The following is a 24,066-nucleotide window of genomic DNA, read 5'->3' on the forward strand; positions in this document are numbered from 1 at the left end:
AGGGTACAATTCAACCCATAATACCATGCAAAATTAGATTTGTGACTGATCACCCCTTTCCTACTCTACAATTATGTAGACAGGGTCCCCATCACCTAGGCTATCATCTTTTCTCTCTTTCCTGTTAAATCCAAGCTCCTCAAAGAAGTTCATATCCCCACTTTCCACCCACAGTTCTTTAACCCCAAGTGGTGAGGCCCAGCCCTCCCCATCCCCTCCATACCACACTCTTTGACCTAGTTAGTTCCTCCCACTCAACCTTCGGGACTCTCACCTGGAGCAGAGGTGAGAGCTCCCTGCATTCTCCCTGTACTCAATGTTCATCCTTGTCATGGCAGCCCACTTGGTGTATTGTATGGATCTGTTTGCTAGCCTGTCCTTTTGGCCAGACTCCAAACTCCCGGAGGGTAGGGACTGTGCCTTATGCAGTCTTATAAATCTCAGGTCCTAGCACAGAGCCTAACACAAATTTGGTGCAGAGTAAACGCTTCAGTGAATGAATGGTTATCTGCATAGGGTCGTTTAGACTTAAGAAAATAACAACCATACAACTATGTGCTCTCATGGTCTTTGATCCCATCAAATCTTACAGTGTAACTAGATTATAAGCTATTAGACGAAAGAGGTTATCTTCAGCTTTTTGTGTGTCTTCATGATCCCTTAGCCCAAGCAGGCAGTCAACAATTAATTTGTACTAAAGAAAATTTAATTTCTGAGGTGTGGGTAAGAAGGACTGACCTTTATTGAACAATGGTTCATTGCCAGACACTGCTAGGTGCTATGCAAATATTATCTCAATTAATATTATTACTCATTGATTTGGAGATTGCTTGCTCAGTGTAGTAAATTGTAAGCCCTGTTCTAATGAACCTACTTTAAAATAGAATTTTTAATATGAATACTTCATATGCAAAATAATAAGTATTATTTTATATATAAAAGTGCTTTTGTATACAAATGTAGATATCAGCAACACGTCTTAACCCTCAATATATCATCAGGATCCACTGAACTTAATTTTATTTTTTAGGGATTTTTGGGAGCAGTTCTAATTATTTGTATGGATTAATATTTTATGACTTAATTCTTTCTTAGATATGTTCCAAAAGAGAAAATGTATTTTTTTAAATAAAGAGAATAAAATTCATTCTACTTTGCAATTACCCTATGGGTCCAGAAGCCCCTTTAAGAAAAATCTAAGATCCATTATGAAATCTTAGTGATTTTATTTCTCCTATATTTTGAAACATATTGCTATTTCATCATCTCTGGAATAATTACTCATCAGTTATGCATCAAATTATTTCCAAATGTGCTTTGAAAAGAGTTAAGTAGTAGACAAATGAAAGAATGATGGAATGGCTTAGAACACTGCCATTCAGTAATGTTCAGTGATGATCAAAATGCTCTCTTCTCTGTTGTACAATATAGTAGCCACTAGCAGCATGTGGCTACAGAGGATATGAAATGTGGCTAGTGCAAGCAAGACACTGAATTTTTATATTTTAAATTTTAATTAATTTCAATTTAAATAGCTACATGAGCCTAAGAGATACTGTATTAAACAGTGTAGGCCTAGGGGAATGAATTATTAGTGAAATAAATTCTCACAATCGTATCACCCTTCATATTTCTTCTTATTTCGTTACCCAAAGTATTACATCATCTTGGAAGATACGAAGGAAGACTGGAGATCCCATCCTTGTACTTTGTTTTTAACTTCCATTGAATAGAGTGGGAAATTTAGAATTTTTCATTCCTGCCTATAATGACATAGAGAAGAAAACCAACAGAGGGAAAGTTTTCACAAGCATTAGAGGAACCAGAGATGAATGCAGAGTCAGATACCAGAACTTACTACACTAAAGATGATGGTGACACTGACCACGGAATTGAAACCTCAGACTATGACTCTCAGATGGTGACATCCTAGATTAGTTCTCATAAACTCGGGAATCGATGGGTGAACAATATATTTCTAAGGACAAAAAGAAAATGTGGTATTCTTATAGTCAGCCATTCAAGAGGAAGAGGCTTCTCAAATGGTATTTTGTGAAAAGAACCTGGACCATCCTGCTTTGCTAAATGAATGTGGGACAATTTTCCTTCACCTTTTGTGATGTTTGAACACCAACATTTTTACTTTATATACAGTTTGAAAATGGTCAGTTGCTGAAGATAGGAAGAAGATGACAGGAAGAAAACAGATAAAATAGAAGGAAAAAAATATTCACTGGACTGATGAAAACAGAAAGCCAGTGTCCTTTGAACCCAAACGGTAATTGGCGATGACTATTTTTTTTTCTGGTATACTGAAGGTTAAAATTTGGATATTGCATGAATCAACATACCACATTGTTTATTTAAAAGTGTAAAACCCCAGGAATAAGGTGAAAGGTTATTCTATTTCTAATTAAATTACTTGAAATGGCTAAAAGCATGGGCCCGGAGCTACCCAGCCCTGGGCTGGGATCCCAGATCCAGTGCTTAGTGCATAACCTTTGGCAAGTTAGTCAGCCTAAAATCCAGTTCCCTCATCTGTAAAATAAAGAATAAAAATAAAGATAAAAATAAAAATAAAGAATAAAAATTACTTCCTGTTTTACGGAGTTTTATAGAGATTAAATTTCACATGCTAAGTGCTTAGCACAGGGCTTGGCACATAGGAAAAGAAAGATACAATATCAGCTGTAGATAACGATTTTATTAGCCTTGAGGTGCTTAGATCAGCTCTTATTATCTGTTGGGTTTGGAAATCTACTATATGTGAAATGATCGCCACATCCTATTTTTTACCAACAGAACTTCCCACCGCTGATGCCTCCCGTTTGCACCAGGAACCCATGTTCGAGGTGAAGTGGAGCCATGTGGGGAAGACCCGCCTCTCAGAGGCCGGGCTGCCTGGGAGGCCTGTGGACACCGCAGATGAGGCTGCAGAAGCCAGAGCACAGTCTTCTCTTACACCAGGACACTTTTTTCTAATTTCCAGCCTGAGCATGCACTACTCAATGAACTTTAATTATACAGAAAAGTATAAGGAAAAGGGTAAAAATTTCCTGAAATCTCACCACCCAGAGAAAACACTGTTATCTATCCAGGCTTTTCTCTGTAGATATATATACATACATACACATACAATTTTACAGAAAGAGCTAGCATAATTTTTGTTGTTGCTTTTGTACTCAAGAGTATCTCTCTGTTCATTAGCTAGAGATCTATATGGTCGTTCTTAGGAGATCTCTAACCTTCAGCCACTGCATTCTGTGAACACACAAAGTAATAGTAAAAAGTGGCAATGCAAAGAAAATATTAACATCTACCTTTAAATAATGGCTTAGCTTAAGAACTGAGCTGAGCTGTGAGGTTCAAGTGAAAAATCAGAGGCATTTGCCTTTTGCTAATGAAAATGCTGGAAGGAATGAAGACCCGGGCCCAGGATGTGCCGTGTGGCAGACCCCATCCCCTAAACGGCTATTACTTGTGGAATGTGAAACTTGTGAAATTGAACTTTTAATAAAATGAGGACTCGCCTGTAAACTCAGTATATTTTCAGGGTTGAAAAAAATCTTATTTTCTCTAGATCACCACTCTTTCGGTCTTGGCATCAGAAAGTTATTTCTGAGTGTGAAGCAAATATGAAAAATATGGGTCTGGACTTGATTCTTGCTTTCCCCTGCCAGGCTGGGGGTTCACTCCGGAGGCCAGACATGTGTGAGTCCTTATCCTTGGGAGGCCACCATGTCCCTGGATAAGCCAGTGGTCTGTGGACCTAAATAACGGAAGCCCCATCTCAGGGGACACTCAGGGGACATTCTCCCGGAAGTCTGACCTCATTAATTTCTGGGATTCATTTCCATCCTGCCAGAAGCAATATGCATGGATGAAAAGATGTTAACGAACCAATATTATTTTTACCCAATTTTTACATGCTTCTTATTACCATTATGGCTACCGCTCAGAAAATCAAGAGTGTTTTTGCTACTCCAGTCCTAGATAATGAAAATACAGTTATAGCAAAAGAATCTGTGTTATATAAACTTCTGCTGATTTAAAGAGATTATGTTCACAATTTTCAAACTTGGGAAAGAGTTTATAAAACTGGATTTCCTCTGAAAGTCGTCTAAAATAATCTGCTATAACTTGATCACTTCTGTGTAGCACAGGGAGCTTTAGTTTGGGGTGGGAGGAGGAGGGAGATTGAAGGCCAGAGTGCAAGGGCAGGGAGAAGAGGTACAGCCAGGGAGCACCCTATTGAAGAAACGGGAGTGAGCCCAGGAAACAGCGAATCCAGGCACCAACGATACTAGCAGCTTTGTCACAGCAATCCCAGTGGGTAGACTAAAAGGGTGGCCCAGGCTGGCCATCAAGGAAAAAGTTCAAAGAGGTCAGTTCATATAAAGTAGGCCTGGATCTTCCAACCAGGTAAAACTCTATTTATCATACCTGGCGCCTGAAGTGATATCCCACAAAGCCACGGACAAGAACAGCCGATGTGTCCCATAGACAGAGCCACCTAACCCCCTACCATGACTTCAGGGCGGGGGTGGGGAGGGCTTCACTGGGCCCCACTTGGGAGGCAAGAGCAGTCCCTGGCGAGGAAACACAACAGACCATCTGGACCATTCCTCCCCCCCCCCCCCATTTCCCCTCCTAGGCAGGTTACTGACCAAAGGAAACACGTTTTCACTACAAGAAAACTTACAATGGTGAGTCACCATTACACTAATAAATAAACTTTATATAATAAGCCACATCACTCTCTCTAGGCTATTAAATAGTGAAAACAACACAGGAAATATCCAGGGAAATGGTTCTCTGTACTTTCACAGCCTCCAGAATAGAGGTTCTCAAATGTGGACTGCAGACGACGGCAGCAGCATCACTTGGGAGCTTGTCAGAAATGCAGATCCCCAGGCCCACCCCGAACTTACCGAATCAGAGGCTCTGGACCAGACCCAGCAATCTGCGTTTTAAGAAGCCCCCAGCTAATTCGGATGCAAGCTAAAGTTTGAGCATACTGGCCTAGTGGAAAGGACCTGGGACGGAAGCCAGGAGACCTCATTTGGATTCCAGCTCTGGATTCTGTGGTCTAATTCAGCTACACTTAACGGATTGTCATGATGTGCCCCGTGCCCTGAGGCTAACACAAGAATGGGAGGGTACTGAGACGAGTCTGACACAGTCTTTATCCTCAGAGGGCACAAAATCCTCTATCTGCTTTTGTTCCTCCAGGATAGAGGCTGTTTTTGTTGTTGTTTTGTTTCATTTTTGTATTTCGAGTGCCTGCAGCATCCCAGGCACTCAATAAACAGGCAGTGATGGAGTGGTCGAGCCATCCGATGACTGTGACAAATGCTACTGTGTCACTCATCAATAACCTTAATGTTACCCCAGTCTAGGCAACACCAGCCACCGTTGATTTAATATTTATTGCACGTCAGTGCCAAGTGCTTGTCATACATCAGCTCATTCAATCCTTTTAGCATCCTGTGCTGTGGGTAGTATTTTTTTTTATTATTATTTCAAAATATTAAGCTGGGCACAGTGTCACGCCTGTAATCCTAGCACTCTGGGAGACTGAGGCAGGAGGATCACTTGAGCTCAGGAGTTTGAGACCAACCTGAGCAAAAGTGAGACCCCATTTCTACTAAAAATAGAAAAAATTAGCTGGGCATGGTGGCACGCACCTGTAGTCCCAGCTACTTGGGAGGCTGAGGCAGGAGGATTACTTGAGTCCTGGAGTTGGAGGTTGCAGTGAGCTAGGCTGACGCCACTGCACTCTAGCCCAGGTGACAGAGTAAGACTCTGTCTCAAAAAAAAAAAAATTAAGGGGTATGAATGTTTTTGTTACGTGGATCACTTTTGTAATGCTTGAGGCACGGCTGTAAGTGTGCCCATCACCCAAATAGTGTTCATTGTACCTGTTAGGTAGGTTTTTGCCCCTCCTCTCCTTTCCTCCCTCCCCCTGCTTGATTTCCAATGAGTTTTACTTCCCTCTGTGCACATGTATGCTCATCAGTTAGTTCCAATTCATTGAAAAGGACATATGGTGTCTGTTTATCCATTTTTGAGATATTTCACTTAGGATAATGGTCTCCAATTCCTTCCAAATAGCTGCAAAAGGCATCATCCATCCCTTTTATGGCTCAGTAGTACTCCATGGTATACATACACCACATTTTCTTAATCCACTCATGAACTGATGGACATTTGAGTTGATTCACATCTTTGCAGTTGTGAATTGTGCAGCAATAAACATTCGAGTGCAGGTGTCTTTTTGAGAAAATGACTTCTTTTCCTTTGGGTAGAAACCCAGGAGTGGGATTCTTATATCAAATGGTTGGTCTAATTTTAGTTCTTTATTGTGTATAGTATTTTTAGTTCTACCTCATACATGAGAAAGTGAGGCTCAAAATATTAAATAATTCATCCAATGTCCCACAGCTGGAAAGTGGCAGAACCCATGTGGAATCCAGAAACCTTTTCTAAAGCTCATGCTTGTAAATGTGGTGGTGGTCTCAACTGACTTTGGGGCAAACTTCCCCAAAACCTCTGAGGTTGGCAGTTGATTATCTTCTCACTATGTACTTACAACTACACTTTGCAAGCATCACTTTAAATGGTCAAAAACTAAGAAAACCACGAACTATTGGGAGAGCTAGAGCCCTCGTATCTATACTTTAGGATTTCACAGGCCAGAAAGAAAATTCTTAAAGTAAAAGTGAGAGATACAGGGTTGCCAACTTTCTGTTTTGCTACTAAGCATAACCCCTCCCAAATATCGATCAACCATCCCCATCATTTCTTATGAGGAAAAAAAAATTGCTGTCAAAAAGTATAAGGGACATAAGTTTAGAATAAACAATAGTTGCTGGCATTGCATGTGTTTTCTTACTATCATTTTATTTCTTATTATCATTTCATTCCATTTTTCTCAGTTTTTCAGTAGATTGGCATTTTGTTTTCATTGAGCTCAAGAAAGTAGAGAGTGGTGGGGAAACCATACTCATGGACTGTTCTGTCCCTTAAAAGTCAGGAAAAACTTAACGCTTACAGTAAGAACAAAGGTGAGCACGTAGGCCAGGCCATGGCAGCCTTGACAGGGTCCTGGCTGGGTCTCAGGTGGAGCATCCCAACTCAGGCAGGCCAGGGAGAATGGACTGGATATGAGTCTAGCCCCAAGGCCTGCAGGCATGGGGAGGGTGGGTGTGGCCATTACATCGTGGGCCAGCATCAATGCCAAGGTGAGTGTAAACGGGAGAAGCTGCCAAAGGTCTGCAGTCGGTCTAAGGCTCTGATGCCAGGGCAGCTACAGCCACTAATTTAGTAATGGCTCTTCCTCCCTTGACATCTGGGCTATCGTCATGTTCTTCCCTTCCTCCTCATTAGAAGTCGAAGATTAATTTGACATCTGTCATCTACTATTTCTTGTGAATGATTTAGGGCCAAGAGAGAGCTGGCTGGGGTTGTTGGATGCCCAGGAGCTACTGGAAGCTGTAAGAACAGATAAAAGGAAAAGGGTAATCTTACCTTACTAGGAGGTGGTCCATGGTCATCCAAGTAAGTGGAGTTTCCTAGAAAATAAAAAAAGAATAAAACAATTGAGAAATCAATTTTTTTGAAGCCAAAATAAACTTAGTGCAAAGTCACTGAAAAAATAAACACTCTTGTTATATAGTATTTCTATTCAGACAATAGTACCAAAGAAAAACTGGTAATTAATCACCAGTTTGGCTGGAGTCTGCTGGTATTACCAAGTATGGTTAATAGTTTCAGCAAGTACAAACATTCTACACACATGGGTATGTCTGTACATACACATACACACGCAGAAACACGCACCATTATTCCTTTCCCAGGATCTGTTGAGTTTACCCCCTTAGACCATTGGTTCTCAAACTTTAGTGTACATCAGACTAACCCAGACTAACCAGCTCCACTCTTAGAGCTTGGATTCAGTAGCTTCGAGAATTTGCATTTCTAAACAGTTTCCAGGTGATGCAGTGGCTGGTCCTGGAACCACACTTTGAGAACCCCTACACTCTGTTTCTCTAGTTTGTCTTAAAACTGTCCATTCCCCTTCTCTTTTTCAGTCTAGCTTGCTTCTGAAGTGTGACTTGTCTTCACTAAAAGCCATTTCCTAGCACGTGTGTTTTCAGAGTGCATGGTTATTGCTTCCTGCTGAAAAGATTCAGAGGGGTTTGAAAGGGAATTGAAGTTTACTGAGTTCCTTTTATTTACCAGGTACTCTGCCAAGTAAAGCACAGGTATTCATTCACCTAATGCACATAGCAGAGGTGGGTTAGAACCATCCCCATTTTGCAGAGGAGGGCACAGAGGCCTGGAGAAACTCAGCAACTTGCTCACAGTCACACAGCTGTTAAACCTCAGGGAGGAGAGAAGACTGGTTTGCCCAGAGCATGTCCAGGCATCTGCCCATCTGGATGGCCTACCTAGAGTCCTGCCATCCTGGGCCTCTGAGCTGCCCAGACACTGCATGCATGACCATCTGGGGATATTTCATCACCTAGAGGAGCCAGTGATGCAGTCAGGATAATCCAGAGGCTTCTGTCCAAGAGGGGTAACTCTGCTGAGTCTATGGAAATCGTCTTCACCCGAAAAGTAAAGGTGACCAGACTTGCTAATGGAACAAAATGCAGAAAATACTGGAAACATAAGAATACTTACAGAGAATAATGGCTCAAGAAATGACATCAATGTCTTAGTTTGAGTGGATGAAAGGTGCTTTTTGACAGCAGAGAGCAAAAGTGACTTAAGAAATTGGAATAAAAGGGGGAAGCAGAGCTTAAGCCAGGGACAGTTCAACTGGGGAAATGTATCCAAACATCATAAATAAGTGGGTTTTGACTTACAGGTTTTTCCATACTGAGTCATCACCTATCTCTCTCTCTCTCTTTCTCTTTTTTTCTTACAGTCTTCTGATTTATAACCCACTCGATGTCCACAGTAACTACACTCTAACTGGCCATTTGTATGTGGTGAAGGGACAGCAGGGTCCAAGTGTAATATACAAGACCCTCAAACACAAACACCTGGCATGCTCATGATTGAGCTATTTCCTTTTTAAAATGTGAACATGATGAACAATTTGTTGCGCCTTAATTACAGTGCTGAACTCTACTGGGAACATGCAAAAAGAAAAAAATAAGATCTCTATCGGACTTAATAAAGAGGATATGTGTGTAAAAGAATTCGGGAAAACAGTTGCCTGTGTCTGGAGAACTATTTTAAAACATCCCAGCACAGTGCAGCCGGTGTGGCTGCAGAGAGCTCCCATCTGCTCAAAGCGAGAATGTGTTCTCCAGGTACCAATGTTAAGGATCAAAGAGAGCCTGAACAACAAAACGTTTCTAAAATACTGAAAGTTTCCATAAGAACCAACGTTTCTAAAAACTCCTAAAAAGGACTGAATTAAATAGATGCCTGATCACTACCTCAAACTCCAGGCTCAGGTACCCACTGACTCCTCAGCACCCCAGCTTGGATGTCTAAACATCTCACACTTCCCTGTCCAAAACAGAACTCTATTTGTTCCAATTCCATCCTCCAAATTCCTGCCTCCTTTGTCTTCCTTATTGGCTTATACATGTCCCTTCCCCAAAACTTGTCCCTTTTTTCAGGCCAAAGTCCAAGAGTCACGCTTGATCCATCTCTTTTCCCTGTTCCAACCCAGCGACAAGTCCTGTTGGTTCAGCCTTCAAAACAGAACTAAAATCTGACCACTTCTCACCAACTTCTCTGGGCCACCCACAAGCACCTGTATGTTTTTATTTATTGGTGATGTTCTCCCATACCCATATAGCAACAAGTGAGACCTTCTAGCCTTATCCATCAGATCATGTCCACCTTCTGCTTAAAATCTATTTCTCTAAGAACAAAACAGCCAACCCCTCACCATGGTCTACAGGCCCCTCCATTACCCAGGCTCTGCCTCCTCTCTGCTTCAGAGCCCACCAACCTCTTGTCACCAGGGGCCTTCTGAACGGGCACTTTCCCTTTCCTCACCCCCTTCATTCAGGCTCAGCTCAAATGTCACTTCCTCACAGGTGCCCTCTCTAAATTCTCCATCTAAAATAGCATGTTCGGTGTTCTGTTTACTTGTTTACTCTCTCTCTGTCTCTTTCAACCGGAATATAAACTCCCCAAGAATAGGGACTTGCCTGATGTGTTCACTGCTATAGTTCCCAGAACAGAGCCTGGAACTTGGTAGGTGCCCAGTATTTGCCTGATGAATGAAATACTGTGTTAACTCACGCTCTACACTAGAAATCTGAGCAATGACTTGTAAGAAATGAAATTTTGCTTGTACATTAGCCTAGTGTACTCCTTACGTGTTTTAAACAAGTGAACAAAAATATTAATCATGGAGTTTGGGGGGAAGGGGAAGAGCTCTCTTGGAGGAGACAAAATGGTGCAGATGTCTGCTTCATAATTTATCCCCTCACGACTCAATGCTATGACTTAATTTTCTATATTAGATTGGGTGATTTTCTCAACCTCTCTATATCTATTTCTTCTTGTATAAATGAGGATGATGATGGCATCCAGCTCACAGATATGGCTCGGGATTAAGTAAAATAATGCAAGTAAAGCATTCAATTCAGGACCAGGCATGAAGTAAGCCCTTGATAAAAGTTAAGTGCTGTGACTGTCATTATTGTTACTGCTCTTTAACCTCAGTGGAGACACGACCTCTGGTTTGTAAAGCTTCTATATGGATGTGAATAGGAACCTCATACCTTACAACTCTCATTAATAAGCACAACTGACCCCCACCGGTATAAGATAGAGTCCTATAGAATATCTTTTACTCAACACACAGTTAAATCCTTTGTTAGTTTTAATTGTGAGAAATACTGAAACTAAAATAAGAGAACAATGTATCACAGCCAAATAGTCAATTGTATCCCTTTTTCATTCAATGCTTTTTTTTTTAAGGACATTGGCTTAAGGGTTATCTTAACAGTTATGTTTATACCAAATTACTTTCTCGGAGAGTTAAGCATTACCGCAAAACTGAGAAGCACTAATGAGAGTGACAAAGGTCCCTAAGCACTGGCAATAAGTGATCAGGGCTATGCTGCCATGTGCTAGCTTTCCTCACCTCCACATTAGGTATTCTCTCATCTGTTTATCCAGCCAGTATTTACAATGCATCTCCTATCTCAGAGAAGGATCTAGAGACCAACATAAAAAATGAAAATTCTATTTTTGCCACTGGATTGTATCATAACCTTTATTGAATGCTTGCTGTTTGCCAGGTGCTTTATAAAGATTGTTTTACCTACTCCTCGCAAGGACCCACGAGGTGATATGTCCAGCATCTCACCCAGGCCACAAAGCCAGTAAACAAAACAGCAGAATTCGAACCCATGGTGTCCAACTACTATTGATACTCTCTGCTCAGTAAAATACAAAAATATTTTAAGATAATTTGTCATTTTCTTCTTATCTTTCCCCTTCCTTCCTTTTTTCCTTTCCTTCCTTCTGTTTTCCTTCCTCCCTCCCTTCCTTCATGATAGAAGACACTCATAATCAGACGTCACAACACAGAATCGAGTCCATCCTCTTAAACACTCCTTTCTGCACACAGAAGGGAACAGGCTCACCAGTGTCGGCGCTGGGACCATGGGCCCCGTTGTCTCCCTAGCAGGTGACTGCACTGCGGCAGTTTATTAGAACACAGCAGTTATAAACCCTTCACACTGGTCACAGAGGAACAGAAAGAGAGAAGAAATGCAACATAGACACAAGGTGTTTCTTTAGCTGGAGACAGCAAGTTTCTCTTCTCCTAGGGTATAACTGTATTATTATTTGATATTTAGGTAGAGCTTTTCATCCTAGGATCTCACACTTTCATACTGCAAAGTCAACAAAATGTCAGAATTTTTAAAAATGAAGTTGGTAACTTGCTCCCTGCAGAGATCAAAGGATGAGCGCTGTTATCAAAAAGAGCTTCCCTGAAGAGGCTCCCAGGCATCAGAGAAGCTTCTGACTGCTCTGCCTTGTAGAAGATTCTACAGAGGAGGGTGTTAAGTTGTGGGGAAGGAAGAGCAGACCGAAGCCCTTCCGGCCTTTGGGCACCAAGTTCAGGATCTAAATTCAGGGAAGAGAAGAAAAGGCAGAGGTGGGCTGTCAAGGGTCTGGAGCCAGGACAGGGGACAAGCACTCACCGGACGCCCACCTCCAGGTGCCCTGTGTAGGTCCACCCCAGACACCCAGGCTCGATCCAGATCACAGTACCCCGCCAGGCAGTATGTTCTGATTTTCAGAGGCCTAGGGGGACACATCATCTCATTTCTTTCTGGAAAGTAACCCACATTCCAGCCTCATTTTCAGGTCTCAAGTCCTTCCTTTGGGGATTAAGAATTACAGTGACTTGCCGGGCGCAGTGGCTCAGGCCTGTAATCCTAGCTCTCTGGGAGGCCGAGGTGGGCGGATTGCTCGACGTCAGGAGTTCGAAACCAGCCTGAGCAAGAGCGAGACCCCGTCTCTACTATAAATAGAAAGAAATTAATTGTCCAACTAATATATATAGAAAAAATCAGCCGGGCATGGTGGTGCATGCGTGTAGTCCCAGCTACTCGGGAGGCTGAGGCAGCAGGATTGCTTGAGCCCAGGAGTTTGAGGTTGCTGTGAGCTAGGCTGACACCACGGCACTCACTCTAGCCTGGGCAACAAAGTGAGACTCTGTCTCAAAAAAAAAATAGAAGCACTACAGTGTCTTGTCAAGCAGGACAAAAAGAAGAGGCATACACTCTACACGTTTGCATTCCCACATCGGCCAAACTTGCAGGAGGGGCTGTCTCCTAACTGCCAAGAAACACCAGCGAGGACCGACACAGAGCTCAGCCTCTTAGGGAAATGTAAACTTAGCCCAACTGCTCAGGTAGGTGGAGGGGGCAGAGAGCGGCTGCTGATTTAAAGCCACACTCCAAGCTGGGGAACCCAATGCTGCTACTCCATCCCCTGAAGGTGGTGGTCACATGACTCTCCACATGTGTTAACATTTACAGAAGTACACACCAAAACCAATGGCAACACACTGGTGGTTTAATATGTTTTTCTAAATGACCTGACTAGAAGTGAAATGATCTCAGACTTTGCAACCAGCTAAATTACAATACGATCTAAATCCTACCTTACCCATCAAGGCCTCATGCTAGAGACCTCCCAGGGAGGTTGTAAATACAACATGAGAGATCAAATGCAAAAAGTGTTAAATCCAACCACACACGAGTTACAGTTTGTTCACTTACTAGAGTTTATACGTACTACCAGAGTCTTTGCATGGCAGTATGTTATCAAAGTCGCCCCACGTTAGCAGTGTTATAAACTATTTTTAATAAAGATGCGTTTCTGGAAACTCATGGGAAGTCTGATGCTAGGAATTGGGAAGCCGGGATTTGTGACTTGGAATCTGAGGAGTTCTGGCTGTTCGCTGTATGACTCCCAGACCTCAGCTGGCAGAACCAAGGCTTGCTAACCACACAGGACAAATCTTCTAAGACAGGACAATGACTATGAAGTCAGATATAGTGAAGCTAGATAAACAGGTTAAGCCTCACCTTCACAGTAGGAAATATCCCAAGAAAGTCCACTCTGAATACATCACTCTACCTCCCCCAAGTTTTCCATATACGCATCTGCAAAAATGAAATAAGCTCATAGGTAAGAAGTGCATGAGAACAATTTCATTCTATAAAAAGTGCTCAGCACATAAGCACCTAGTAGGTGGTCACTAGCAGTACTCGCTGCACTGCTAGCGGTAGCAGCAGTGATCAAAGGATGTACAAGAGCTACCTTCACTGCCTCTCCACCCTCTCACTCTCGGATTTCAGCCCTCACTGCACATTCTACTGCCTGCTTTTAAGAAATGTTGATGTCAGGGCCCAGCATTAGCTGTTCCGATTTAATTATTCTGGGACAAGTTTCAGGCATTTGGTATTTTTGAAAGTTGCTCAGATAATTCCAATGTCTAGCCAGGGTTGAGAACCACTGAGCTGCAAAACACAAATTAATGTACTTCATAATTCAGGCTGAATCCCATTTTCCACAAGTACTACAAAACAGATCTCATTCAGGCTCATCTTAATCTCGGGTGACTCCATCACACACAACACGAGCTTCATGTCAAGAGAGAATGTTTCTGGAGCACAGGCGGCCACAGAATTCCCAGCAACAGGGGAGGAGGATGGAGCAGTTCTGGTGGGCACCTGCTCCTGGAGGAGCAAGGACACTGACGAGGACAGGGACCAGGGCTGGCTCACAGGCTACCTGGGAGTGGGCTGGCACGGGGTACCTCTTGGGCATAGAGCTTACCCCTTAAACCACAGGGAGGGGGGTCTAAATCTTTCTGGGACTCCAAAAATATTTTCAAGAGTAATTTTAGAGTTTATGGGTTCAGAACATATAGTTCCTGCAAACAACACTGTGTTCTGTGGAACCTCTTGTTTCATGGGTAAAAAGAGGAAGTGATAGCATAATCCTATCCCCATCCTGTTTCCCCAGACCCCACCTGACTTAAACCACCAGGGCTATTCCATCGGTCCTGGGGACAGTTATACACTTCATGGGCCCACAAGAGGTCTCTGGAAAATCTGAAGCAAAGACACTCCTTCGTCCCAGCCAGAGAGGCAACCCCTGGTTCCAGGCTGTGGGCAGGTAAACCTGTTGGAGACACAACCCACCAGAGAGAAATTGCTAGAATCGCTGACAGGAAAGACTGCTGGAGGAAGGACCAGAGCGCCCTGTCTTTTAAATAGCAACAATCACTCTTCTGTAAGAGGGAGAGTGGAAAGGAGCCCCTGGGGAATAGCTTAATGGATTCAGTAAGACAAACAGTAGCTCAGGGGTCACAGACTCAATAATTCAGACTCGAGAACATAACGACTTGGGTTCAAATCTCAGACCTGCCCCTTACTAGCTGAGTGACCTTGGAATTATCACTTAACTTCCCTGAGGCGTAATGACCCCATTTGCAACATGAGGACATAAAGTCATAGAGTTGTTAAGGAATTTAAATACATTAAATGTAAATTTAAATTTAAAATTAAATGTAAGCTTAAATTTGTTAAATGTGTAAAGCAATTGGCACAGCTCCTGCCCGGCACATAGTAAATGCTCAATGCATGGTCGCTGCTTCCTCTTCTATTACCCAATTTTATCAGGTATAGTTAATTTTATTTATTTTTTATTTTTTCTTCTTTTTTTATTTTAGCATATTATGGGGGTACAACTGTTAAGGTTGCTTATATTGCCCATGCCTTCCTCCCCCCTCGAGTAAGAGATTCAAGCATGTCCATCCCCCAAACGTTAATTTTAGAATTTTACTTATTATTTGGTAAGTCAAAGGGAATCCTGAGGTCAGGGAAGTAGTTTATTGTAGAAAGGATGAGTATCCATATAAAATAATTATTTGATATTTTCTAGTACTTTCCAATCCTATCTTGATATATCTTCTACAATGCACAAAAAAGTATTTTTCCAATTATTTGAACTACCTTTAGCAATGTGAAAATGAACTTCCAGAACCTCAGGGGATAATAATTTATTCTTGACTCTGAAGTCTTGCATTAGAAGATCTATTTTTGTCTAAATCGGTCCCTGAAGAATAAAAATGTTTTAATTCTAAATCGCCTTATGGAAACCATAATATGCATTAGTGTCAATGTCAAAAAAGCTGCCTCGACACTGTGTCAATTTTGATCAAACACAAGCAATTCTTTTAAGAGTCTTTTTTCTACAGGTCGTTTTAAAATCATAATTATAAGTGATTGAAATCCTTTCCTTTTTTTAATTCGGAAGAAGCCATTTCACACAGGGGTCTGGTTACCTGCAACGCAATCAAGGGGCTGCATCTCCCCCCTGGAGTCCGGGCGTCTGATAAGACGCTGTAAATGAAGGGCTCACTGTTGAAGGCAGTGGTGCAACCCCAGCCTTGTCCTTGCCAAAAAATTATGCTAATGCCACACTTTCCACCATTAACCATGGGTTACATTTCCCTAAGAGGTAGCTGTCAGCACACACCGGCCATCGTTAACAATGAGCAGTTTGTGTGCTGAGTAAATGTCTCCAATAGCTCCATTTCTTATAATTGATGCAGCCCCCAAAACACTGTAATGGAGGAAAATTGCTGGCACAGCTTTATTTAAGCTTTAATAAAATTATTTTCCACTGAATTAAAACAAATGGCTTTATTAACTACCAATAGATAAATATTTTTACAAAAATACCCATTAAAAAATCGTGAATGCTTACCCAACCAGCTAACAAAAAGCAAAAATATCCTGAAAATACTTTCTTGATGCTAAATGTGAAAAACTAGCATCCTGGATGCTGAAAAATAATATGTTCAACTGCTATCAATTATGATTTAGAAAGTGACTTCTATTTCTCATTAAACTTAAAAGCAAATTAATGCTCTTCCCATTTTATTTCGGCATCGAAAACACTGCCTTGTTTTATAACATACCTCTTTCTTTTTTCATTCAATCCAAATATACATTTTAGAATGTCAAGGATAAATCTGTAGAAAGAAATTAATTTCAGAATCAAATGATCAGTGCACTGCTGTTATAACAACCTAAATATAAATATGTATATTTTATACATTTATAATTATGTATTATTTCAAATTAGCTCAGGAATTCATCGTAATATTATATAGCATTAATGGAGTATCAAAGAGAGATGGAATTGCTCAGGTTTCTGTTTCATTCCATCAGGTTCTTCCCCTAAAGTAATTGCTCCAGCCAACTGATCCCACCTGTGGAGCTACGGTGCACCTGCCAACACAGCAGCCCCTGCTCTGCACACAGCAAGCCTCCAACCCAGGGGTCCTCAAACTTTTTAAACAGGGGGCCAGTTCACTGTCCCTCAGACCGTTGGGGGGCCAATGGAGAGTGCAGTGCACATTCCACACATGCGCACTGTGGGCCCGGGACGAGTCCACTGCTAAGCAGGACAGGCAGCGGCGGCAAAAACACCCGGCGGGCCAGATAAATGTCCTTGGCAGGCCCGATAAATGTCCTCGGCAGGCCCGATAAATGTCCTCGGCGGGCCCCATGTGGCCCGCAGGATGTAGTTTGAGCATGCCTGCTCTAACCAGCCATAGGTCCTCTTCTTCTACCAGGATCTGGGCGTGGCTGCCAAGACGACTGACACCTTCCAGCATGTGCCTACTGCATGAAGCACCCCTAATAAGTGCACTACAAGATAAAGAATGCAGGCGATTAAGAATCTACCCTGGGAGAAATAAGACAAGGGTGAAAAAACTCAGCATCCTCATTGTCATAATCCATGGTCAGCACTGATGCTGTTCTAAGCAAAGACCTCATCCTGTGACAACCCAGTGAGGCTCAGTATGGTGAAGTGACCTGCACGTCGCCAGACAGTTAATCAGCAGGAGCTTCTGGACTTGCCCCCAGCAGCCAGAGTCTGATGCCACTTTGCACAGCCACACATTCCCCGCCTGATTCCCCGCCTCCCGGATTCCAGCCTGGGAGCCACGGTGCACTTTGAGATCTGGATCCTTTGAGGCTGCTCAGTCTGGCTCTGCTCACCCTGAGGCTGGCTCTGCTCACCCTGAGGCTGCTCAAGGGTGGCCTGAGCAGAGAGGGTTTGAGCTATAGGAGCAACATCCTGCACTCACCAGCTACATGGACCTCAGACAGAGTGTCAGCCGTCCACCGAGGACAAAGGGTGGGCCTGCCATCTTGGGCGCCCCAGGAACCAGCACAGAACTCGGGGGTGACAGCTGCAGGTGGGGATGGGCAAGCAAGATGGGGCCATGATCCCAGGGGCAACTCAAGACCTCTGGCTGCCTCCTGTCCATTCCTAGCTGATGTGCCCTATCAGTGGTCCAGTTAGATACAGGGTGGCTATCTGCAAGGGTGTGCCCATTCTGCAGTCACCATTACTTTGAAATACTTAATATAAAAAGTTACCTTGGATTAGAAATTCATTCACATTATTGCAAGAAATTTCAACATACATTTGTCAACAACAGAAAAGGCAGCTCTACTTGATTCTTTAAATATAATTTCAATGGATGGGAATTTTTGAAGGGTAGTTGTAGTGAAATGTACAATTCCCTCCCATGCCCCCTGCCAAGTCATCCATGCCTTAATCCCCAGAACCTATGAATCTGGCACTTTCCATGGCCAAAGGGACTTTGCAGATGTGATGCAGTTAAGGATCCTGAGATGGGGAGATTATCCTGGACTACTTGGGTGAGCCCAGTGTAACCACAAGGTCTGTCTAAGAGAGGGAGGAGGGTCAGAGTCAGAGGAGGAGAGGTGACAATGGAAACGGAGGTTGGAGTGACGTGCTTTGCAGTTGGAGGAATCGGGGCTGCAGGTCAAGGCATGCGGGCAGCTGCTAGGAGCTGGAAAAGGCAAAAAACCAAATTATTCCCTAGAGTCTCCTGAAGGAACACAGCCCTCGGGCCACCGTGATTTGAGCCCATTAAAAATCCATTCCAGACAAACTATAAGATACTTATTTTGTGTTGTTTTAAGCCATGAAGTCTCCGGTAATTTGTTACAACAGCAATTGTTTAGATGGTTTTCTTTTTCTGTCACCTCTTTATATGGACAAAATTTCTTGTCAATGGTGACTCTCAAGAATTTGAAGAAATTTTCATCCAAAAGGCTTGCTCAGGAACTGAATGGAACATTTCAAGTTTGAAATCTGAAAAAAGGTCATCCTTCTTGATTATAAATTTGAATACTTTTTATTTGGAAGTTTTCTACAACTTCAAAATTTAATATCATCCCTAATATTTTATACTTTATTTTTCTAGTAATTACATAATAAAATGTAGTGAATGTTTTCATCTAGCCTTATATAGACACCCACAACCTCACCAGTTTACTTCAGTGTACCATAAAAAGATTGTCACTTTCTAAGTATTCCATGATTTGAAAAGTTTTGGTACACTGCATTACTTAACAAATATGTAGAAGATCAACAAACAGAGTGAAGTGTTGGCTTTGAAAAAGGGCTTCAGTCCATCCAAACTACCACAGCTCTGACTAAGTCTGGAATGTCCCCCTCTCTGGCTTTGCTATCAGAGCCAGTATGGGTCACCTCCCCCCACCCCCAAGCACGTGCACGTGCGCGTGCCCACACACACACACACACACACACACACACACACATACATGCACTCATCATATGATTTCACAACAGGAAAATAACCATAGATATGAAATCCAACCCCTCAAATTACAGAGGAAATAACTGGAGCAAAGAGAGGTTAAGTACTTAGGCTAAGACACATGGCTGGTTAGTACTAAAGGTTGTTAGTACTAAAGGTTAACAACAGCCCTAGATGCTCATTCCACAAGATGACAATCTTACTACCTGCCATATTTGACCCTAAGTCGCCAAAATTTTCAAGCTTGATCACCTAGTTTGCGCTCCAAACTTGAATTGGAATGACTGGGCTTTTTTTACACATTAAATTTTTTCTCGAAGGATATCTTTATATTCTCATTGAGAGTATTTTTTAGAGTTTGCTTCAAACAATGAAGGCAACTCCCAAAGAGAAGACTCCAAGTGTCCTGAATAGGCTGCAGAGAATTCGAAGCCTACCAAGGCCACTGCACTAATTTAGTTGCTCACGTTTTAGCATGTTTGTTGAAAAGAAGTAATACTTGGGACTATCAACTCTGTAAATGAATCAAACACAGAGGAGACCAGGCCCTGTGCAGAGATGTGAGTCAAACGCTAGATACCTGGGAAAGTGTAAGGACAGTGTGACAGGTAGAGATTAGAGGCTGGGCACTCACTACTGCACCCATCAAATATTTACCAAAGGCCTACTCTTTGCCAGGCATCGTGCTCGGTCCTGGAGACACAGACATGACCCTGGGGATGCAGTCTTAGCTTGGATGGCTATAACAAATCGCCACAACAGATTAAATAACAAATACTTATTTCTCACAGTTCTGGAGGCTGGAAGTCCAAGATCAGGTGCAATCATGGCCAGGGTCATGGGAGGGCCCTCGTCCTGGCTCTCTCCTCACAAGGCCGAGAGACAGAGGGAGCTCTGCTGTCTTGTCCTTTCTCATAAAGACACTAAACCCATCATGGGGGCCCCACCCTCAAGACCTCATCTAAACCTAATAACCTTGTAAAGGCCCCACATCCAAATAGCATCTCACTGGGGGCTAGAGCTTCAACATACAAAAAATGCATTGAGTTATGCTTGTGATCAGTCTTGTAAGGAGTAAAGCACAGGGGGTATCTGAGAAGGAACAACAGAGACCTTAAACTCCAGGAGGAGGAGGGGGTGGAGGAGAGCAGACCAGGACATGGTCAGCAGCCTGTGTTGAGGCCCCAGTTCAGGAGGAAATGGGCCATTGTCAGGAACCAAGAGAGGGCTAGAGTCAACGCACCCCTGTGATGGAGTTGGGCACAGCTCCATGTATGGGGTCTCCCCTGCTGTGTCTGGAAGAAAAGAGGGTCACGACAGCAAGAGATTGGCAGGTACACCCAGCCAGGGTACCAGGCACCTGCGGCAGGCGTGGCACTGAGGAGGAGGGCAGGGCATCTGCACACCCAGGAGACTGCAGGATGGCAAGTGTAAGTTAAGGATGTCCTTGTGACATTTGAAACCAAGATTAGAAGATACAGTTTCATTGAGGAGGCAAATGGAAGCCCTTGCAAGAATGCCAAAGGGATCGGGGCACATCTGAAATGAGCTTGCACGGCATGGAGCTTTAATGCTGCTGTGTGCCATTTCAGCAGCCCTGCCATCCACCCTGGGGGTCAACAGGGCAGAGCAACTCTCCGCCTCCATGGGAAAGAAGCTGAGCCCATGGTCACCCAGCTGGGTGTTGTCAGAGCTGGACTGGACTTGGGTTTGAGCTCACGGGACTCTTAGTCTGGGGCTCTACGCATGGTGGGGCAGTGGGTAGATTGGAGTGTTTCTTGCTGCAACCATGTATGTGTGTGTGCATGTGTGTGTGTTTACACACCCATGTGTGTGTGCGTGCATGTGTGTAAATATCACCACTGTGAAGCTGGAGGAAAGCTAAACCCAGAATCCAACAGAAGAAGTCTTCGAAGACTAAGTACTAAGTACGGAAACACATTGGCAGGCCTTGGTGACTTCCTATGAATGAAATAATTCTTGCTGGGTTATGGGTCACAACTTGCATGAAGGTTGGTGTCAAAGCACACATATTTTTAAATGGATAAAAAAGATTTTGTGTTTCCAGCTCTGTCTCCTGCTTGATGGGTCTCCGGGCCATGGCCTGGGGCCACTGGTAATCGGTGTCTATGTCTTCCATGTACTAAATGAATCGGTCATATGTTTGACAGCGAAATGACTTGTTATTTGCCAATTCTTCTCATGCTTGAGGGAAATGAGTAGCAAGACACGTTCTGGGTGTTTCAAATAAACGGCACTGAAATGATATGCATGTGAATGAGAGATGTGAAGAGTCGCTCCTAAATGCTGAGCGCTGATTTAGAAAGCGCAGGGATGAAATGGGTTTGATGGCAAAGTCGGTCTCATACGGATGTCGTGTTGCAGACAGAACCATCCCATCTGGAATTACGCTTTCCTATAAACCCTCAAGTAACACAAGAAAGAGATCATAGCTTCTCCTTTATTGGGTCTTCAAATGTAAAAGAGGATTTTTAATAGAGCAGCAAGAAATTATTGAAGTCATTTGAACAGTAATCCTCACAAAATTAACTAGCAATCTAACACACTGGAGCCTGATGGTGCCTATTCAAAGAGAGTGAGTTTCAATGCATTCATCCTCTCTTCTTTTCCTATTATCTCTCTAATTCTACTTTGTCTCAGATTTAATAGAATTTAGGTGAAATTTTGTGGTTCATAGAACTATCGTATTGCAATATAAACAAGGCTTCTTATACCTCCAAGCATTACTCTGTACGCACGTATAAACACACCACCAAAAACAAAACAAAACTACAAAAAGTCCAAACAAATAGGTGCCTAAAAATTAGAAATCCCTTGCCTGTGTGGAACCCAAGGGAAAGGGGAAAGAATGCAGGGAGAGAATGGGGGTGCAGCAGTCAAGCGTCCAAGGTGACAGTCCTCTTACTGGACGTGACCTTGGCAGGGTCTTAAAAGTTTCTGAGTTTCAGTTTCCCCATACGTAAAGCAGGAAGAATAAAACTTAACCTCATAGGGCTGAAGGGATTAAAATCATCATTTATAAACTGCCTGGCATACATACAATAAAGTGTATGTAGCTCTTACCATTATATTTAAAATAGAGCCAACTTAAGAACATGGTGCATTACATAAAACATCTTCCAAGTATTCACATATATAAACATCAGTCCTGCCCTGACCGGTGCAGCCCTCATTATACTCTAGAATGGCCTGTCACAGTCTTCCTGCAAGTTTTTTAGGATTTATGATGGGAGGTTATACCTGGGCATGAATGAAATGTAATGTTTAAAATCCTGGCAGGGTTTGGGTATTCCTACATTTGTATTATGATTCTGGAATATAAAGTATAGTGTGGGTCATAAATACTCTTTAGCATTTATTAGATCGGTTTCCTTTAAGTCTTAATCTTGCCTTTCAACAAAATGAGTTGGGGAGGTGTGCTTTCAGACACCCAGCAAGAAGAATCCTTTCCAAAAGCCCGCTGTCTTGAATGCATCATAAATCTGGAAATATTAACAGTCTTTTCAAAGTGGTAGTGAGTCACTCACTTTCAAATCACTAAAGAACTGAGATTGAGGGTGAATGCAGACACAGGACTTAAAAGCAAAGGCCAGCTCCGTTGGAAAAAACAAATCAGGCTGCATCTTTGCATCAAAACTAACATTAAGTTTCCTGATTTTCAGGGAAATAATGGAGAAAGCACAATCATGAATTCCAAATATATCCCAGTCGACTTAATATCAATTTGCTTGTTGGGAAATGCTTCTTAATAAACAGCAGAAAACATCAATTGAATGAATCTATGCCTACAAAAAATAACTCGATTATCATGGTGCAAAAGGGAGCATGGGCTCATCAGAAGACGGAGCTTTCAGTCTGAGGCCTGACGTGGAATGGGGCCTCGGAGCAGCATCCTTGTAGTGGAAGCGACAACACCAGACCTAATAATCCTCCAACTGAGACATTAAGAAGAGGACAGCGCTGGATGGAACAAGGCACAGCGTGACCTTCCCACCTTACTAACAATTCTCAGATTTGGGGGCTCCCTAAAGATCCCTGATAGCAACAAGCAAAGCAAACTGCTCATCTTCTTAAAATAGCCTTCTTTATCATGGAGATTTCAATCCTGCAAATAAGTGTGAATAATATCAAGAATATCCATGATATCAAGAAGACATTTTAACATGGGCATGACTCTTTATAGCACAGAATTTGACAAATAAAATGGCTCTTAAAATACATATATATATATATATATGCATATATGTATGTATGTATAGCTGCAAAAATGCCTTAAAGAAAGGTAGGAATGGGAAGGAAAAGTTGATAAATGCAAACTGAGTTTTTCTTTCAGGAATGGCTCCATGCCAGGCAAATGACATTAAGTGTCACAGACTTTTCTCTCTAACATGTGCTGGTTATGCCGACTGCGGTAGGAAGTAGGGTTGCATGAATACGAGATAGTCTGATCTCAGGACACAAGCACTGAAATTAGAGTCGAGCATCGGCGAATTGAAGGATTCTTGCTTGTGACTTCAGAGCTAAGGTTTTACAAGAGAAGCCATAGAGCAGGCAATAAGAACAAGAATGTGGTTAGCCTAGGGGCCATGAACATTTCAGAATCAAGCAAAGCCATTACAAACCTAAAAAAAAAAAAAAAAAAATTCATGCTTTGTGGGGTCATAAAAAGGTGAAGCTTGGGAAGGTATATGTAACAGAGAATAAATGAAGAAACCACCCAGCAGTGGAGGAAATATATTTCGTGATAGTACAGAAAGGCACTGGAGCAAAAATAACTTGTAAGGATTATAAAAATAATAATGCAGGGTTATAAATAATATGAGAAATTGAATATGCTAATGAAATTGTGATGATGAGAGCTG

The 24,066-nt window shown here is 42.5% G+C and overlaps 1 protein-coding gene across 1 annotated transcript in view; it reads right to left on the reverse strand.

The window, feature by feature from the left end:
* UST (uronyl 2-sulfotransferase) overlaps positions 1–24,066 on the reverse strand; it is a 279,876-nt gene that overhangs the window by 163,737 nt on the left and 92,073 nt on the right. Inside the window, exon 2 of the mRNA XM_020287257.2 lies at positions 7,531–7,574. Coding sequence (XP_020142846.1) covers positions 7,531–7,574 — 44 coding nt within the window. The remainder of the gene's footprint in view (positions 1–7,530; positions 7,575–24,066) is intronic.

The sequence above is a fragment of the Microcebus murinus genome, chromosome 5 (assembly GCF_040939455.1).
Source record: "Microcebus murinus isolate Inina chromosome 5, M.murinus_Inina_mat1.0, whole genome shotgun sequence".
In the NCBI taxonomy this organism is placed as follows: domain Eukaryota; kingdom Metazoa; phylum Chordata; class Mammalia; order Primates; family Cheirogaleidae; genus Microcebus; species Microcebus murinus.